Below are 19274 nucleotides of genomic sequence, written 5' to 3' on the forward strand. Positions count from 1 at the left end.
GAGAATATAGCTGAAATGGGAAGTTTTTATAGGAATCAGAAACTGGGGAAAGGGAAGCAAAGCCCCGACCTAGAGAGTGGATGGTTTGGGGTAGGTGTTGTGATCTAGCTGTCCTCACTCCCCCTGACCAACAGCGAAACTTCCTTGTAGTCTGAAATTGACAAGGATGTTTATGTTCTTTCCTGCGCTGGTGGCAGCAGCAGGTAGGGAATGGGGGGGGGGGCATCAGAGAGGAGCCATAGGTACTGAGTGAGCCTAGCTGCCAGTTTGTACTTTGGGATGCTAATAGACAGCACAGTTAGCCATTTGTCCTGAGTTTTTTCTGGACTTTAAACTGGGTAGGATGGGAGGCTCACTGGATAAATACACTTGTTACCAGTACCAGGCCTAACAACCTGAGTTTGAGTCCCAGGATCTACCTGGTGGAGGGAGACAACAAACTCCTGCAAGCTGTCCTCTGATTTCCACACACATGCTGTTGTATATATGAGTGTGCACACATAGATACAAAGACCTCATGTAACCCAGGTTGACTTTGAATTTTCTATTTACCTGAGGCTGGTCTCGACTACATAGTTAAACTCCTAATCTTGCCTCAGCTCCCAAGTGCTGGGATTACAGGTGTGCAGGATCATTCTGGATTTCTATGCTTACTTTGCACTTACATACAGCATGCCCTACACCACCAATTCATGATGCCTAAAATATCCATACTATGATTCAAAACTACTGAATATCATGAACTGCATTGTTTTTACTGTGCATACAAGTTTTCTGCTCTTATAGACACACAATAATTTAATTACAAAAAATAAAGACTGAATATTTTCTTACCATTATTATTCAGCATGTAAGTATAAAATTATTTTATCTATGGATTATATTTTGTTAGAATATTTCATATTGTTTGGTTTTTCAACAGTGTCTCATTATGTAGTCATGACTGGTTGGAAACTCAATTGTAAACCAGACTGGCCTCAAACTCATACATATTTCCCTGACTCTGCCTCCAGAGTGCTGGGATTAGACTTAGAATTAAGGACATGTGCCATCATGCCCGGAAAAATATTTGATATTTTTTATTTTTATTTATTTTTTTTTGAGACAGGTTCTCTCTATTATGTAGCTCTGTCTGTCCTGGAACTCACTATGTAGACCACCAGACTGCCTTCAAACTCACAGAACTGCCTGCCTCTGCCTCCTAAATTCTGGGATTAAAGGTGTACACTACCATGCCTGGCTATGTTTGATTGTTTTTAATTGCTGCTTGAGTTGCTGAATTGAGTTTCAAAACATGGTCAATGAATTTTTCCTTGACATTAAGATGGAATTTCCAACAATTTCTGAAATGGCTCTGAACATACTTTTGCCATTTAGTACTAAGTATTTATGAGAGGAAGAATTCTCAGCATTGACAATTATAAAAATATTAGCTTGTTGTGCTGGCACACACCTTTAATCCCAGCACTTGGGAGGCAGATGGATTTCTGTGAGTTCAAGGCCAGCCTGGTCTACAGAGTGAGTTCCAAGGCAGCCAGACATGTTACACAGAGAAACCCTGTCTTGAAACACCAAAAATAAAAAAAGATAAAAATGTTAACTCTGAAAAACGTTGCAATATCAGATGTGGACAAGATTTCTTTTTACATTTTTTGAAGATTTATTTTAAACTATGTGTATGAATGTTTTGCCTGCATGCATGTATGTACACCATATCTGTGCCTAGAGTTATGGATGGTTGTGAACCAATATGTAGTTGCTAGGAACTGAACCTAGGGGTCCTCTGCAAGAGCAACAAGTGCTCTTAACCACTAAGCCAACTCTCCATCCACATCCTCTCCCTATTTTGAGATAGGGTCTCAATATGTTCTCAATATGTTCTTTTTTTGAGATAGCATCTCAATATGTTTTGCATATACCCAAAGAATTGTTTTAGAATAAATTTATTATTTATTATCAGTAAATGTTTGTGTGGCACACACACACAATTTTATATAAAAATGTCTTCCATCAGAAGGGTTCATGGATGGAAAATTTTGTTGTTGTTTTGGTTTATTCCAGGCAGGGTTTCTCTGTGCAATCCTGGCCATCCTGAAACTCACTCTAGACAAGTCTGGCCTTGAACTCAGAGACCTGACTGTCTCTACCTCTTGAGTGCTAGGATTTAAAGTGTGTGCCACTAACATTCTGCTAGAGCAGAAAAGGTTTAAGAAGCCTTGGTTTAAAGTGTTTGGAGTCTTTAATTTAAGCTAGCACTCCTAATTGAACAAAGTTATTTCTGAAGCAGGCTCCACTTGCAGCCTGCAACAATATCATCATTGGACCCATATCCTGAAAGATAGACAGAGGTGGGCTAAGGCACTGCATCTGGAACCTTTGCTGGCATTTCCAAAGGGTTCTTCACATGTGGGTTTGGTTACGATTCAGCAGCAAACTCCCACTTGAGATGTGCCCAGCCAGGAAAGAACATACGGTCTAGGTACCCAGGAACTAAAGCATCTCAGAGATCACAGCATTGGTCACATGCCAAACCATGGTGATCAGGCCTTGCGGCACTAAGTGGGTGCCTCTGGGCACGCTGGCCACACAGGTCATTTAGCATGGATAAGGTGTCTTTTCTCCTTTGTCATCTCCTTTGATCTGTTTACTTATCCATTTGATTTGTGCAGGATAGGCCTGCATTTTTGTCTACCAGTGAAGAAGAAATACTTAGACAATAGTTGAGGAGAGATTCTGAAGTAAATTAGTAGGCAACATTAACTTTCTTCAAAAATCCCCTTTATAGCTCCTGAGTTGTGACACACATACCTGTAATGCTAGCAGTCAGAAAACTAAAGCAAGACTGTGAATCTGTTTTTGTTTGTTTGCTTGCTTTATTGTTTTTTGAGACAGGGTTTCTCTGTGTAACAGCCCTGGTTGTCCTGGAACTTGTTCTATAGAACAGGCTGACCTCAAGCTCAGAGATCCACCTGCCTCTGGTTCCCAAGTGCTGGGATCAAAGGTGTGCACCACCACTGCTCAACAGGACTGTGAATCTGAAGCCCACCTGTGCTACACAGTGAGACCTTGTCACAAAGTTCCCATTACAGGGCTGGTGAGATTGCTAACTGCAGCAACCTGAGTTCGCTCCCTAAGTCCCACATGATCACATAGCAAGAGAGAATTGACTCCTACAAGTTGTCCTCTGACCTCCCTGCATGACATGACAAACACATAAAAATGTGTGATTTTTAAAGACAGTGTCCATTACAGACTAGATATGTTTTAGGTGAAATATGGTAAAATAGAAAGAGAGAAATTATATGCAGACCAAAGGCAGACTCCTCAACACCTTCTGAATCCCAGTTGTACCCAAGGAGTAAGCACCCTGATTCATACCAGACAGTCTGACTACTTAGCTAGTAGGTTCAAAACTATCATCTGGAGAGGATTATAACCTTTTTAATGGGTAAGAACAAAATCACTGTAATTTTCAAGGTGCCTTCTTCCAAAAGGCTAAGTATCTTAACAAGAAATATTTGAATAATCATCTATGTGATTGGTTATGCATGGTCTTTAATAACAAAGAGAGTCACAACTGATGACATTTCCACATTAACCTGGAGGAAGAGGAGTCAAACTCTCATTGATCTGGAATATTCTTAGTAATTCTTGAATAAAACTTAAAACGAACAACAACAGCAACAAAATTTCTGACACTTGCATACTCTAGGTCTCTCCGATGGTGACAGACTCATGACCCTTAGGTGTCCTAAGCCTCTAAGGACATTAAACCAAACCTGAGGGTAGATAATGACATGGGGACTTAGTATTAATTATGAAAGCTCAGTTTTAGCTTAGGCTTGTTCCACTAGTTCTTATAACTTAAATTAACCCATTTATACGAATCTACATTCTGCTGTGTGCTGTTATCTCATCTCCATACTGACCATTCTGCTTCCTCTGTGTCTAGCTGGCAACTCTGCTGCCTTCTTCCCAGAGGTCTCACTCTGCCCAGAAGTCCTGTGTATACCTCTGTTGTGAATAATTCTTCTATACACTGTATGAATATATGCAGCTATGATTGGTTTAATAAACAAGCTGACTGGCCAATAGCTGAACAGGATAAAGCTAGGCTGGAAAGTCACTGAGTAAATAGGACATGTAGAAAAAGAGATAACAAACCATGAATCATGTAGCAAAGCATAAATAGAAATATGGGTTAATTTAAGTTTAAGAGTTAGCTAGTAACAAGCCTGAGCTATCAACCAATCATAATTCATATTCAACCTCTGAATCAGTTATTTGGGACCGGGCAGTTGGAACAGAAAGCTTCCGATTACATACCTCCTGCCTAGCTATTGCCTCTTCAGATTTTTTTAAAATATTTATTTATTTTATTATGTATATAGTATTCTGTCTGTGTGTATGCCTGCAGACCAGAAGAGGGCACCAGACCTCATTACATGTGGTTGCTGGGAATTGAACTCAGGACCTTTGGAAGAGCAGGCAATGCTCTTAACCGCTGAGCCATCTCTCCAGCCCCTGTTCAGATTTTTTTTTTTTGTGTGTGTGTGTGTGTGTGTGTGTGTGTGTGTGGTTTTTCGAGACAGGGTTTCTCTGTAGCTTTGGAGCCTGTCCTGGAACTAGCTCTGTAGACCAGGCTGGCCTGAGATCCACCTGCCTCTGCCTCCCGAGTGCTGGGATTAAAGGCATGCACCACCACTGGACTCCACTCAGCTTTTTATTACACCAATCACAGAAACACATCTTCACACAGTGTACAACACAACATTTTATAAGGTATGGTGGCACATGCCTTTAATACCAGCATATAGAGAGCCCCTGTTTCCAAAAATGCATTTTAACATTTTCATGTACACCTATGCTGTCTCAGAAAAAAGTATTTCCAATGGGTGACTTTCCAGAAGTCTTGATTTGTTGGTCTGGAAATCACTATATAGACCAGTCTGGCCTGAAACTTGTGGTGATCCTCCTGCCTCTACTTCCCAAGTGCTGAGATAGCAGGCATGGGTCACCAAGTCTAATTTATTTTGTTTTGTTTTTTTTTTAAGATTGAGCCCCATGGAGCCCAGGCTGGCCCTGAATTCATGCTCTTCCTACATCCATCCCCAAAATGGTTGTATTACAGGTGTGTCATGCTTAACCTCTGGACATACTGGTTGGCTGTCACCAGGCTATACCTTTAAGTGACACCCAGAAGATACTGCAGACAAATATTCTCTTTAACCTAGAATGCATTGGAGTTTCTGGAGTCATTTCTCCTACTGTTTTATTTCTGAAATATTTTTGCACCATGTCTTCAAGTAAACTGCAGAGAGGACAGTCATTAATTAACCTTTAAGTATTGACACCTGGAACCAATCTGAGGCCCAGCCAGCCTCTTATGGAGTCCTCATATAAGGCACAATCAGAGCAGCCAACCCTGATGGAGAATTGTATTTCAGAGTCCATTTCCATGGCAAGACTCATCTGTTAGGCATGGTCTACTCACACTTTAGCACATTTTCTTCTTTAGACGTGGTCATGGGCAAGTGTTTGCATTTGTCAGAAACAAAAATGCAAAGTGGAACTAGAGAACATCATAGACCTTAGACCAGAAGTGGCCTGTGAGGCGCAGGAACAGATGCCATTATAAAAGCTGATGGCCCCACAGTTTGAGGACCACAAAGAGCCAGACATGACAGCAGGCCCAGAGCTAAGTAGGTGGCTATGGAGATACTACTGAACTGCCTATGAGGGCAAAGGGCTTCTCCAACAGCTGCTACCACATGAGCACCCAATGCCATCTCAAACCTCTATGGACAAAGGACAAGGTTGTAACTTGACAAGGACTGACATTCAAAACAGAGCAACAACCAGGGCATCCAACCTCTGTATAGGGAAAAGAACAACAACATTGGCCACGTGAAAATGGGCAAAGTGAGGGGCAAGCATGACAGTGGGGTACATTTGGGTCCAGACCCACAGCCTCTGAACAGGGCCATAGATCAGGACCACGCTGGCAAAGACATCCTTCAGGTAATGAGCTCTCTGCAGCTCTATGGGGCATCTAGTGGTGCTGGCATTTCTTTGTGGCCAGTACACTCCCAGGAGCACATAAGCTATGTTAATGATTGAGCTGAAGGACATGGGCTAGGAAGGTCGACAGGCTGGCCACTAGTGCTTCACCATAATGTTCATAGCCCACTTTTATAAAGACACTGTTGAAAAATGCCAGTGTAAGTATTAGCTACACAGAGGCAGCTGGCCATAACCACGTATAAAAGGGCTTCCTTCCACTTTGGTTCCATTTGACAAGAGCAGAGAAAAGATTGGCAGTGTTCTGCTTATTCAGAATTCAGAAAAAGACCCTTGAAAAGCACACATCAGCCTTCCTGGCTGCGCATTCAAGAAATCTCTGTGATTTCTGTAGATGCAAGACTTTTCCTGATTGGCTGGCATGAGAAGGCCTAGTGTGCTTTTTTCTTCTGTGGTTACAAAAAGAATGCAGTTTTAAAAAATGTTAAAAAAAAAAAAAAACAAAAACCCTCCATCTTCCCAATTCTCAGCCTCAAGTTTCACCAACAATTTTCACCAAAAAGAAAAGTAAATAAAAGTGAAACAGTATCCACAGTGTCTTCACCTTCTAGTTCATAGCCTCTAAAAGGCTCTGGAAGTTTCTATTTCCTGAGGACTTTGAATTTGTCTCTCTTGGTGCCTAAGCTGTTATTTTTCTTCTATATGCTATAAAAATCCTGCTTATTGTCCTAGATGCTTTAAATGCATGGAGTGACATTTCCCAGATCTTTATTACAAATTAGAACAACCTTCCCCTTTGGTGGGATTTCACATGTAGGATTTTCCAGGCTAACTTGTCTCAAGGCCTTTTAAAACCAAATACCATCAGGTAAAGTCTGAGTTTGGGAATCTAGACCAAATTAAAGGAAGACAATGAGGATTTCCCTACCCAAAGGGTGGAGCCCCAAATAACCTTCTTTCTTTTTTTTTTTTTTTTTTTTTTTTTTGGTTTTTTGAGACAGGGTTTCTCTGTGGTTTTGGAGCCTGTCCTGGAACTAGCTCTTGTAGACCAGGCTGGTCTCGAACTCACAGAGATCCGATCCGCCTGTCTCTGCCTCCCGAGTGCTGGGATTAAAGGCGTGCGCCACCACCGCCCGGCCTTAACCTTCTACTTCCTGTAGTCACACAGTCACAAAACCAGAGGCAAGTGTGTGTGTGTTTGTTTGTTTGTTTGTTTGTTTGTTTGTTTTAAATATCTACATTGGTTTTTGCTCAGAGACAGTATCTCACTATGTACCTCTGGCTGTCCTAGAACAGACTGACCTTCAATTTATAGTGATCCACCTGCCTCTACCTCTATAGTGCTGTGATTAAAGACATGCTTTTTTCCCTTTGGTTTTTCAAGACAGAGTTTCTCTGTGTAACAACTCTGGCTGTACTAGGACTCACTTTGTAGATCAGGCTAGGCCAGCCTCGAACTCACGGAGATATGTCTACCTCTGCCTTCCAAATGCTGGAATTAAAGGCATGTGCCACCCAGGACAATGTGTTGTGAAATATTATTTTAAGGTGATTTACATTTATTTATACTGTGGAACCATTTGTTTAATGATGCAAAGATATGCTGCATTCTTTTATATTGTTTGTGTTTAACTCTGTGAAGCTGTTATTTTGCCTATCTAAAACAAATGATTGGCCTAATGAAGAGCTGAATGGCCAATAGCTTGGCAGAAGAGAATAATAGGTGGGACTGACAGGCAGAGAAAATAAATAGAAGGAGAAAAAGAGGGATCAGGAAGCAAGAAAGATCAAGAAACAAGAAAAGGAGGAGAGGAGGATGCTAGGGGTAAGCCAACCAGTCACACAGCCAGACATGAAATAAAAAGTAAAGAAAAGATATATAGAAATAGAGAAAGGTTATAAAAAAAAAGCCCAAAGGCAAAAGGTAGCTGGGATAATTTAAGTTAAGAAAAGTTAGCTAGAAACAAGCCAAGCTAAGGCTGGACCTTCATAAGAAATAATAAGTCTCTGTGTGATTATTTGGGAGCTGGGTGGCAGGCCCTCAAAAGCGTAAGATAAAAAAAACCACCAACAACAATGGGGCCTTTTAATAGACCCTAAAACAGAGAACCCTCACACTGTCAATGTATTTCCCCTGAGAAAATACAGCAAGTGAACTGGAGCAGAGGAGGAGTAACTGGGTGGTATTTAGAAACTCTAGTTTATAGACAAGCAAAGAGGTGAGAGCAATTGAATGTCACAGTTTCTGAGCCAGAGCCCTTTCCAGATGCTAGACTCCAAACCAGGAAGAGCACTGACAAAAGTGGGTAAAGGATCAGTTAGGCCCAGGCAGCCGCCAAGGCAAGGGGATCAGAGCCTCTAGCAATGACACCAGAGCAGCCTGTCCCTCCTGCCTGAAAGTAGTAGAACAGGATTCATAAAGAAATGAGCAAGAGAAAGATAGCAAAAGTGAACTCCCAGGCAAAAAGTTTGTAAGGAATACAGGGAAGGAAACAACTAAGTGGGATGGGCTCAAATCTATCCTATATTCTAGATTTTCCTTTGGAATATTATTGTTATTATTATTACTATTTTGGTTTTTTGAGATAGGGTCTATGGAGCCCTGGATTGTAGTGATGAGGTGAGTAGGCCTGCTTTTCATCCCGTGTGAGGTCCTGTCCATCCAAGAGACCTGGGAGCTATGTAGAAGGAGCTGCAGGCCTGCTTTTCATCCCGCCCGGCTCTCACACGACTAGCTTTACACCCGAAATAACAACACACAAATTGTATTCTTTTAAACGCTGCCTAGTCCATTATATCTAGCCTCTTCGCAGCTAACTCTCATATTTTGATTAACCCATTTCTCTTAATGTGTGTATCACCATGAGGTGGTGGCTTACCGGGAAAGATTCTAGCCTACATCCGTCTCGGGTCAAAGAATCATGGCGTCTGGCTCACTTCCCTTCTTCCCAGCATTCTGTTTGGTCTACTCCACCTATCTAAATTTTGCCCTATCAGGCCAAGCAGTTTTCTTTATTAATTAACCAATGAAAGCTCCCACAACACTGGATGGTGCTGAAACTTGCTTTGTAGACCAGGCTGGTCTCAATCTCACAGATCTGCCTACCTCTGTCTCCTGATTGCTGGCATTAAAGGTGTGGGCCACCATGCCTGCCTCCTGTGGAACCTTATAACCAACATATTACATAATTATAAGAATATATTTTGAGACAGGGTTTGTCTATGTAGACCTGGCTGGTCCTGAACTTGTTATGTATACCAAGCTGGCCTTGAACTTATCCTGCCTTTGCATCCTGTGTATTGGAATTACAATCATAGTGGCTTATGTCTGATCTAAAATTTAAATTTACAATGTAATATCTGATTGTCAGGTAAGGTGATACACATCTGTCATTTTAAAAAAAAAAGAACCCTGTTGTTGCAGGCCACTTGTTCATTTCCCAGCCACCCAGACTCCTGAAATAACCACGCAGAAAAACTGTATTAATTAAATCACTGCTTGGCCCATTATCTCTAACTTCTTATTGGCTAACTCTTACATCTTAATTTAACCTGTCTCCATTAATCTGTGCCTCACCACAAGGTCATGGCCTACCAGAAAAGTTTCAGTGCATTTGTCTCTGGTGGCTCCATGGCTTCTCTCTGACTCCATCTTCTCTCTCCCAGCATTTGGTTTAGTGTTCCCTGTCTAGCTCTGTTCTGCCCTGCTCTGCTATAGGCTCAAAGCAGTTTCTTTACTGACCCCACGTTGGGCGCCAGATGATGAAGGCATAAATCACAAACAATCCCGCACCAGTTTGGAATTATGATTAATAGGATGGTGTTTATTTAAAGGGGAAAAAACTTACAGATCACCGTCCCAGACAACAGCCTTCTGCACAATCAGGAAGGAGTCTAGTCGCTGGAAGCAGAGCCAGAAGCAAGAGAGAAAGAGGAGGGAAGTGGCCACTTTTTTTTAAAGAGAGAGACCACGCCCCAATGGGCTGGTATCTCAGTGGCTATTGGCTAAAGGAGTAGAAGGACCTCCTGCAACACTTCCCCCTTTTGTTTAAGTAAGAGAGTTCTAAACCTACTACGAAATTATATACAATAAGTACAAATATCCTATTCTAACTAGCTTAGGTCTTGTATAATAAATAACTTGGCCAAGTCATGAGAGAAAAGTAACTACATTTATATAGTCTTCAACCCCATCGAAGATCTGAGAAGGCAAATAATGTTACCTAGGTAATTAGGAAGTTCAGTAAAACAACTTCCAAACATGCAACAAATCACAGAGACAACTAGCTACCTGGGCAATCACCCAAAGTCACGTTTGCAGCGTTGAAGCAACCAACTTTGGCTAAGGCCTAACATAACTGACATACCATTTTCAAAGGAAAGCAACTTTTCAAAACTATCTTACCCTGTCTTGGCAGGATATGACAGTCCTGTTTTATCCATTGATGCACACTCTGTATTTCTGTCAGTGGTTGAAGTATGGGCATTTCTTTGCCCAAAGGCCAGTTCTGCCAAAAAGAAAGGCTCCAGGTGGAGTGCTCAACATTCCTTCGGGAATAATCGGTGCTTCCAGGAGCAATTGTGTCTCACTATCACGAAACTCTGAGTGAGATTAAAGGCCGTTTCCTACAGCTCTTTGAAGAGGTTGAAGATTATCTATCTATACTGAGTACAATCTCTATGTATCTAAAGAACCTGATTAGTCTAATTATAAATGACAAACTTAGATGACTATTGATATATATCAATACAATATATGTCAATACATAAAAAATGTTTTAAACAGAGGTAGAAACATGCATGCATACAATACTCAATATAATTTAACTTTGTATCAATATACAAGAATTGATAACAATATATTTGTCTAAAAACAGTAACTCACAATTATAAATCTATTATCCCATCATCCAATTATCCCTCTTCTTTTTTTTTTTTCAAAAGATCCCTGAGCTTATAAAATTCCTCCCCCAACCTCCCAACCCTCAACCGTATACTAATTATAATCAACCCTTAAATGATGTCCCTAAACCCAAGGGCAAACTTTACTGGGGGAGGGGACGTCGTCCTCTAGAATTACTTCCAGCTGTCATGGGGGCGACGTTCTTTCTGGGGGATCCTGTGAAAGTAAAATGATGGTTAAATTTCAAGATCAATGTCTTTTAAAATTGCAAATAGTCTCTGAGTATTTTGTGGAGGTCTGGCCAGAATGTTGTATAAGATGTGCACCATTTCAGCTAATCAAGTTGGGATCGTCTTGTGCAGCTGGTACCCAAAACGGGTCTTGTAGTAGCGCTATCAGTATCATGACGTCATATCAACCAGGTGGAGTTGTTGTTATGGGCCCCATCTTCTTCCTGGAAACTTCAGATGTCACTTCAGGAAAAACTCATTGTTCATTGTGAAAAACTTAAACATTAATCATATATAGACATATATATATATATTCAATGAAAGGCATGATAGATATATTCAGTGAAAAGTATGATAGATATGAAGAAAAGCAAAGATGTTTTCTAAACTCATATTTCTTTCTGTCCCCTATCATGGCTCTTGACATGAGACAGAAACTCCAGAAACTCTGGGTTTTTCTCTTATCAACAGGCTTGGAATTGGAGAGGGACTGAGCCAGAGTCCAACTTCAAAACCAGCTCCATATATTTATAAATAAATGCACATTAATACATATTTAAAGATAAGTGTAGAATAATTTCACTTACGTGTATTCACAGCATACACATAATGGTATTCACAGCATACAGAGGGGAATCCCACATCAGAACCCCTGGTTATCAAAACTCAAACAAGTGAGCCTAACATTCAGTCAGTAGCATAACTCCAGAGAGAGGGATTGAAGGCACAGTGTCTCAACTACACAACCTAATGACATATATCCCCAGTGTGAAAGGACAGGTACAAATGTTACGTCTTTAGTAATCCTATTTACATTTTTTTAAAAAAATATTTATTTTATGTGTGTAGATGTTTTGCCTGCATGTATGTCTATTCACCATACTAATGTAATATCCACAGAAGCCAGAAGAGAATCCCTTAGAACTGGATCTTACAGATGGTTGTACCTGGAACTTACTCTGTAGACCAAGCTGGCCTCAAACTCACAGAGATCTGTCGGAGCCCGTGTGGGTCCAACACAAATTCCCTAACTGGACTGGAACGGAGTCGCGAGGAATAATCAGACACAGCTTACACGGTTATCCTTCAAGGGCAAGATCTCTCCAAAAAGATCCCTCATTTATTCTTCAAACACCTTATATATCATCACATCAATTGAGTGGGAAAACACATTAGGCTGTATCCTAGGTAACCACGGTGCCTGGGCCCAAGTCATGTCCGCATCTACCTGTATGCTAGCAGTCAGCTAGGCCATGAATTAGCATCTCTATAAGACATGCTCGAAATTACAAAGAAAGGAAGCACCGAACCGCTTAACTCTTAAGTCATCAGCTTTAGCCAACATCTCTTCTCAGGTAATCTACATTATAACAAAACCAAAAAAAGGGGGGGGGGCTGGAGAGATGGCTCAGCAGTTAAGAGCATTGCCTGCTCTTCCAAAGGTCTTGAGTTCAATTCCCAGCAACCACATGGTGGCTCACAACCATCTGGAATGAGGTCTGGTGCCCTCTTCTGGCCTGCAGACATATACACATACAGAATATTGTATACATAATAAATAAATATTTTTTTTTAAAAAAAGAAACTAGGAGCAGCACATCCTGGCTATTGTTAGGCAGAGACAGCTTGTCTACAGAGTTACGTGATCAGCTCAGACCCGGCTAATGGCTCTTGTGCCATACCGAAATATGGGCCTACAGAGATCCTCCTGTCTCTGTCTCCCAAGCACTGTCATTAAAGGCATGCACCACCACCACCCGGCTAGCCTGCTTTTCTTGAATTATTTCATCTGCCTTTTGCTTCTGGACTTTTACTTTTCTCTATTTCAGTATACCTTTCTTTACTTCTTACCCTGTGGCTTGCTGTGTAGCTGGGTGGCTGGCCCCTGGAGTCCTTAGCTCCTTTTCCTTTTGCTTCCAGATCTTCTCTTCCCAGATTTCTCTTCCTATTTATTCTCTCTACCTTCCAGCCCCACCTATCCTTTCTCCTGCCTTGCTATTGGCAGTTCAGATCTTTATTAGACCAACCAGGTGTTTTAGGCAGGCAAAGTAACACAGCTTCACAGTTAAACAAATGCAACATAAGAGAATGCAACTCATCTTTGCATCATTAAACAAATGTTTCACAGCATAAACAGATGTAACACATCTTAAAATAATATTCCACAACTAGTAGCCAGGCGGTGGTGGCGCACGCCTTTAATCCCAGCACTCGGGAGGCACAGGCAGGTGGATCTCTGTGAGGTCGAGGCCAGCCTGGTCTACAAGAGGCAGTTCCAGGACAGGAACCCAAAGCTACGGAGAAACCCTGTCTCAAAAAATCAAAAAAAAAAAAATATATTCTACAACTAGTGCTTTTATTTCCTAATCATAAATCACCTCATGATTCATTATTTTTTAGACAAGATCTCACTGTGTATCCCTGATTGGCTTGAAACTAGCTATGTAGATCAGACTTTCCTCAAAGTCACAGAAGTCCACCTGCCTTCGCTTCAGAGATCTGAAATTAAAGAGGTGCACTCTCATACTCTGCTAGGTCCTTGTTTGTAAATAGATGTTTCCTATATCCACTGTCCAGTCACACACACAAAAAAAAAACTGATTCATGAATTACAAATATTCGACCGATAGCTCAGGTTACTAACTTACACTTAAATTAACCCATATTTCTATTTATGCTTTGCCGTGTGACTCATGGCTTGTTACCTCATTTTTTACATATTTATGCAGCTGGCTGGCATCTCTCTCCTGACTCTATGCTCCTTCTTCCCATCATTCTCAGTTTGACTTTTTTCCTAACTTCCTGCCCAGCTACCAGCCTATCAGCTTTTTATTAACCAATGAAAGTAATACATTTTCATAGTGTAGAAAAAGATTGTTCCACAGTACTTGTTTTTTGTCTTTAATCATTTATTATTCTTCAACACTTTTAATACATGTATACAGTGTATCTACATCAATCAAATCCATAGGTACTTGCTTTGTTTTTGGGGGGGAGGGGGGAGAGTGTCTCACATTATAGCCCAGGCTTACTTAATAAACTTACTCCTGCCTCTACCTGTCAAGTGTTGGAATTAGTTGCATGTTCTAGCACTCCCAGTGAGAAATGTATTAGTTAGCACTGAAGGGAGACTAGGCTCAGCTCAATGCTTTGAAAATGACACACAGCCAGTCATAGTCAAGAGGAGGTAGAGATGAGGGAAAGGAGAACACAGAGGCCTTAAGCTCTCTGTACTCTAATGCCAAGCTATGCAACTACCAGCTGTGACTTTTCCTCAACAATGTGACCTTGGACCAGGACCAATTTACATACCCATAAAATGTGGAAATTGGCAGCTCTCTCTCTCTCTTTTATTGGCTGGAGAGACAGTCGTAGGTGCTGGTAACTGAACCCATATATTTTTGGTTGTGAGCCTAGCCTTTAATGGCTGAGCCATCTCTCCAGCCCTGGCAGTTCTTTGTTGAAGCCTGCATCCATGTTTCTGGTGCATAGTAGTCTCTTTTGCCTTTGAAACAGGGTTTCTCTCTATAGTCCAGGCTGTTACTATAACTCAATTTATAATCCAAACTGGTCTCAAACAGGTGATAATCTGCCTGTCTCATCTTCTGGCCTCCTGGGATTACAGGTATGAACTACCTCACCCAGGTTTTGTATTTTTAAAAAAATACACATTTATTTTAAAATATTTATTTTCTTTGAGACAGAATGTCACTGCATAGCCCAGGTTGCTGGCTTCAAACTCACAGCAGTCCTCCTCTCTCAGCTTCCTGGGTGCTGGAATTAACATATGCTATACTCAGTTTATTACTGTCCTTTTCCTAACAGTCACAAGTGTTACCTCCTCTACCCTGGTTCTCAACTCTGCAATTCAGGACTATCTCTTATCTATTTAACAAACTCTCAACTTGAACTAAAGAGATGGCTCAGCAGTTAAGAGCACTGGCTACTCTTCTGGAGGATCAGAGTTTAAGTCTCAGCACCCAGAAGGCAGCTCACAACCAGCCCAGTTCCAGGGGATTTGATGCCCTATTCTGGCCAGACACTACATTTGCACCATTCACAGGCATACATGCAGGTTAAACAGCCATACACATAAATTAAAAATAAATAATATTAGCCGGGTGGTGGTGGTGCACACTTTCAATCCCAGCACTCAGGAAGCAGAGACAGATGGATCTCTGTGAGTTCAAGGCCAACCTGGTCTATAGAGCAAGTTCTGGGACAGGTGCCAAAGCTATAGAGAAATCCTGTCTCAAAAAACAATAACTAAACAAACAAATAAATGATATTTAAAAACAAACAAAACTCTCAACTTAAAGAAAAATATTGTAGAATATTACTTTAACTTTTAAAGATGTGTTACACTTGTTAATGTTGCGGGATATTATTTTAACTATGTAAAGCTATGTTGCATTTGTTTAACTATGTAGAGATATATTTATGTTGTGTAATATTTAACTATGTAAAAATGTGTTGCATTTGTTTAATTATGTAAAGATGTTTTACCTTGCCTGCCTAAGGTACCTGATTAGTCTAATAAAAAAAAATGGAATGTCCAATAGCTAGGTAGGCAAGGGATAGGCAAGGCTGGCGGGCAGAGAGAATAAGAGGAGGAATATAGGGGGCAAGGGGAAAGATGCCATGGGTCAGCCAGTCAGGCATCTGCCAGACAGACAGACATTGAAGAAACAGAAAAGTAGAACATACAGAATGAAAGAAAGGTAAAAAAACCGTAAGACAAAATATAGGTGAAGAGAAATAGGAAAATTTAAAAAGCTAGCTAGAAACAAGCTAAGCTAAGACCGAGTATTCATAACTAATAATAAGCCTCTGTGTCATGATTTGGGGGCTGGTGGTCTGAGAAAGCCTGTTATGAAAAAAAATGTGGCCTCATGTCTGATATCTGTAATTCCAGCTGATAGGGACGCTGAGGCAGTAGGATTGAAAATTTAAGGGAAGACTGCTTGAATGAACCCCTGACTCAAAAAGTTAAAAATGGCTGAGGATATAGCTTAGTGCTAGGATGCTTACAACATATATTTTGTTTGTTTCTAAGACAAAATCTTCTACTGTTGTCCAGTCTGTCTTACTTATCATTCCCATCCTCTTGCCTCAACTGCCCAAGTCCTGGAATTATAGGCATGAGCAAGTATTGTTTAGTTTAAGGGCAAAAGTCCAACTTCTTTCCTGATGTTTAGTGTAGGACAATTGGCTTCTACTCTCTTCCCTTACCTTCTTACCAGACCCATTTCCTCTTTGTCTTCTTAGACATGCCCTGGAGTTTCCTGGATTCTGGGCTGCTAGGCTTTAATATGAGGCTTGCTTACCTTGAGTATCTTTTGCTAAGAAGGACCACCATATCTAGAATATGTGGGTTCCACTGCTCTCTCAAACGCATTACCCCTACCAGGGAACTGAAGATTTTATCTTTAATTTGTCTCCACATCTGGAGGCCACCTCTGCTCTGGGATTCTCATCTTCAAGTCTGGGTTAACATTGTCTGTGTTCTGAGGCCCTGAATTGTCGTTAAGTACACTTGGATCTCATCATATTCCTTCTAGCCAACCTTTTGGCTAGACTCAAATGCCATCCATATGTATCCCTGGAGAGGCTTCAGCTGGGACACAAGTTGAGGCCCTACCTGTTGCTCCTGCATCCTTCTTCCCTTTACCTGTATGGAGTTCCATAACACCCATATTGGCCTGACTCTTCTATCCTCCAGCAAGCATAATGGTGTACTGGGAGCAGGAGTCAGATCCTGTCTGCTGTTCCTTTTGGAGACAAGGCCGCACATGCGCAGGACATTCTCTGAGACGCACCTGGATTTCTCTGGACTGCAAATCCCAGCAGTCCCGCAGGACATTTTCTCCCAGACACCTGGAGGCCCCTTAAAAACAGGACGTCTCAACCCGCCCTCCCTCTTTTCCTTTCGTCTCTTCACTTCCGTCCCTTACCTGTTGTCCCCCCCCATTAAAGTTTACCCACGTGGGACCCCGCGTCTCGTGTTTCCTTTCCAACCCCGCAGGAATAATAACACTGTCAACTGAATAAAAGACACTCATGAAGGGTGTAGTTAAATGTTGTGATCTAGCTTCCCTCACTCCCCCTGACCTACAGCAGAACTTCCTTGTGGTCTGTAATTGACAAGGATGTTTTGTGTTCTTTCTGGCTGGTGGGTCTCCACAGGAGTAGAGGTATAAAAGGCTTTAGCTCAGGGAAAAATAAAGGCTGCTATTCTTCCACCTGAAAAGGAGCCTCCGAGTCTCAATCCCAGCATACACACACACACACACACACACACACACACACACACACACGCCAGTCTCAGCATCCAAGCAGTGGAATCTACCTGGATCCAATATGAAAACCACATACAATGAAACTAATTGCTCAAGTTTATCAGGAAAACCAGGCCAGTTACACTGTCTCTTAAAACCCTGTACCCTTCTTCCCTGTCACAGCTCTTCAGAGCTTCCCCCTGGCAACTCACAGAAAAGACTCACAGCATTGGCTCTTAGGTCTTGGGTCTTTTGGAACATCCTGTAAAATATGACAATATATCTTGCCTCTCCCTCCCTCTTCTGTTTGACAGAACTACCTAGTAGCAGGTACTGGCTTCAAATTTCCACCACCATGTCTAGCTAAGTGTAACAATTTCCCAGGTAAGGAGCTTCTTTTATAAAATGTATGTTCCTTACACTTGCTTTTTTTCCCCTGTGTTGTATGGATTTAAGCAGCAGCCACTGTGACCTCCAGGAAGTGGAGCAGAGGTGGCTTTTTGGCCTGCAGCACTAATGAGAACATTCTGTTGTACCCCAGGACTGTAGGCTGAGATCTTTCTGCAGATATGAAGGCATAGCATGGGACACTTAACAGAAGATTTGAATAACTTTGGCCACCCATAAGCCCACAGACCCCAGAGGAACTAGTAGTTTCTGAATTTGACAGTAAAACCTGCTAAATTCAGTCAAGCCCCCTGGCAGACCAGCAGGTCAGCTCTCTTATTTTACTGAGAGGACAGGGGGGATATAAAAGAGACCGGTCAAGGTCACATAGCTATGGTATAGCCATCTAAGCAGGGGCTTGTCTCTGGCCTGTGCCAAATGAGTACTTGCAACTGGATAAACTAAAACTGAGAATTACTAAATAAATTTAATACATGAAAACAGGAGTATTACATTGTTTATAGTGTGAGATGGTAATATGCATTCCTTATTGGTAACAAATTGCAAGATCTACTTACTGGCAGGCTCAATACAGTAACATCAAAGTTAAAATTATTCAGACTGCAGGTAGATCTTGTAATTTAATTTTTAGATCTGTACAAAGCTGCTGCTACAGGACCTGTAATGATCTGTACACGTCCTTTGATGACAAAGTCACAGGTGTGTCTGAACATGGGTTCTGCTTCCTATATTTGTAATCATGGGAAATGCCAAATTTCCACCAGAAGTTCGTTAAAATAAGGATAAAATAAGTAGAGGCTAACGTGGAGAAACAATCAGCTCTTGGTCTAGGCTCTGGGACATCATCTTAGGAACCCTATGCTAAAACCTGACTTTGACAGTGATGACAGTGCAGTGCCTAACCGGTCTTCTGGGAGACTTGAAACGTAGAAATGAAGAGCGTAATGTTCCCCTTTCAAGGTTGTTTTGTGTATTTACAATATTGGCGCGAAAGGGCCAGCGCTCACCATCCGGGTATTTTGTTTCTCTCGCTTTGCTAGGGAAAATTCAAATCTCGAAAAAGGGCGGACCCGTAAAGCTGCCATACGCCTGCGCAAGGGCGGGGCGAGGAGCCCTGGGAAGCAGGCGGGGCGGATGACGCGAGTGGCGCAGGCTGCTCCCGCGCTGGCTTGACTCCCGTGCTGTCAGCCTTGTTGGGCCGCTGGGGAAGGGTGGCCTGGCGCGCCGCGAATCGGAGCGCGCACCCGGACCCGTTCGGGCGGCGCGGGCGGTGGCAGCGAAGCCCAGGGCTGGTGCGGACGGGCCTGGGAGCGGGCGAAAGCTCCGCCCCCGCGCGTTCATGACGTCACCTTTGGTTCTCGCTCCGCCTCCAGCTCGCCCCTGTGGCGGGGTTTTGGCTGGCTGTTGAGTGTTCAGGGCGGGAAAGGAGCGGCT

General features: G+C 42.0%; 1 protein-coding gene across 1 annotated transcript; it reads right to left on the reverse strand.

Moving 5' to 3' along the window:
- Positions 1–5524: 5524 nt before the first annotated feature.
- Tmem187 (transmembrane protein 187) lies at positions 5525–6293 on the reverse strand. The gene is given in 5 exon segments (XM_057759487.1): positions 5525–5671; positions 5673–5928; positions 5930–6132; positions 6134–6211; positions 6213–6293. Coding segments are annotated over 5 exon segments (765 nt in total).
- Positions 6294–19274: the final 12981 nt, after the last annotated feature.

The sequence above is a fragment of the Chionomys nivalis genome, chromosome X (genome assembly GCF_950005125.1).
Source record: "Chionomys nivalis chromosome X, mChiNiv1.1, whole genome shotgun sequence".
NCBI lineage: Eukaryota > Metazoa > Chordata > Mammalia > Rodentia > Cricetidae > Chionomys > Chionomys nivalis.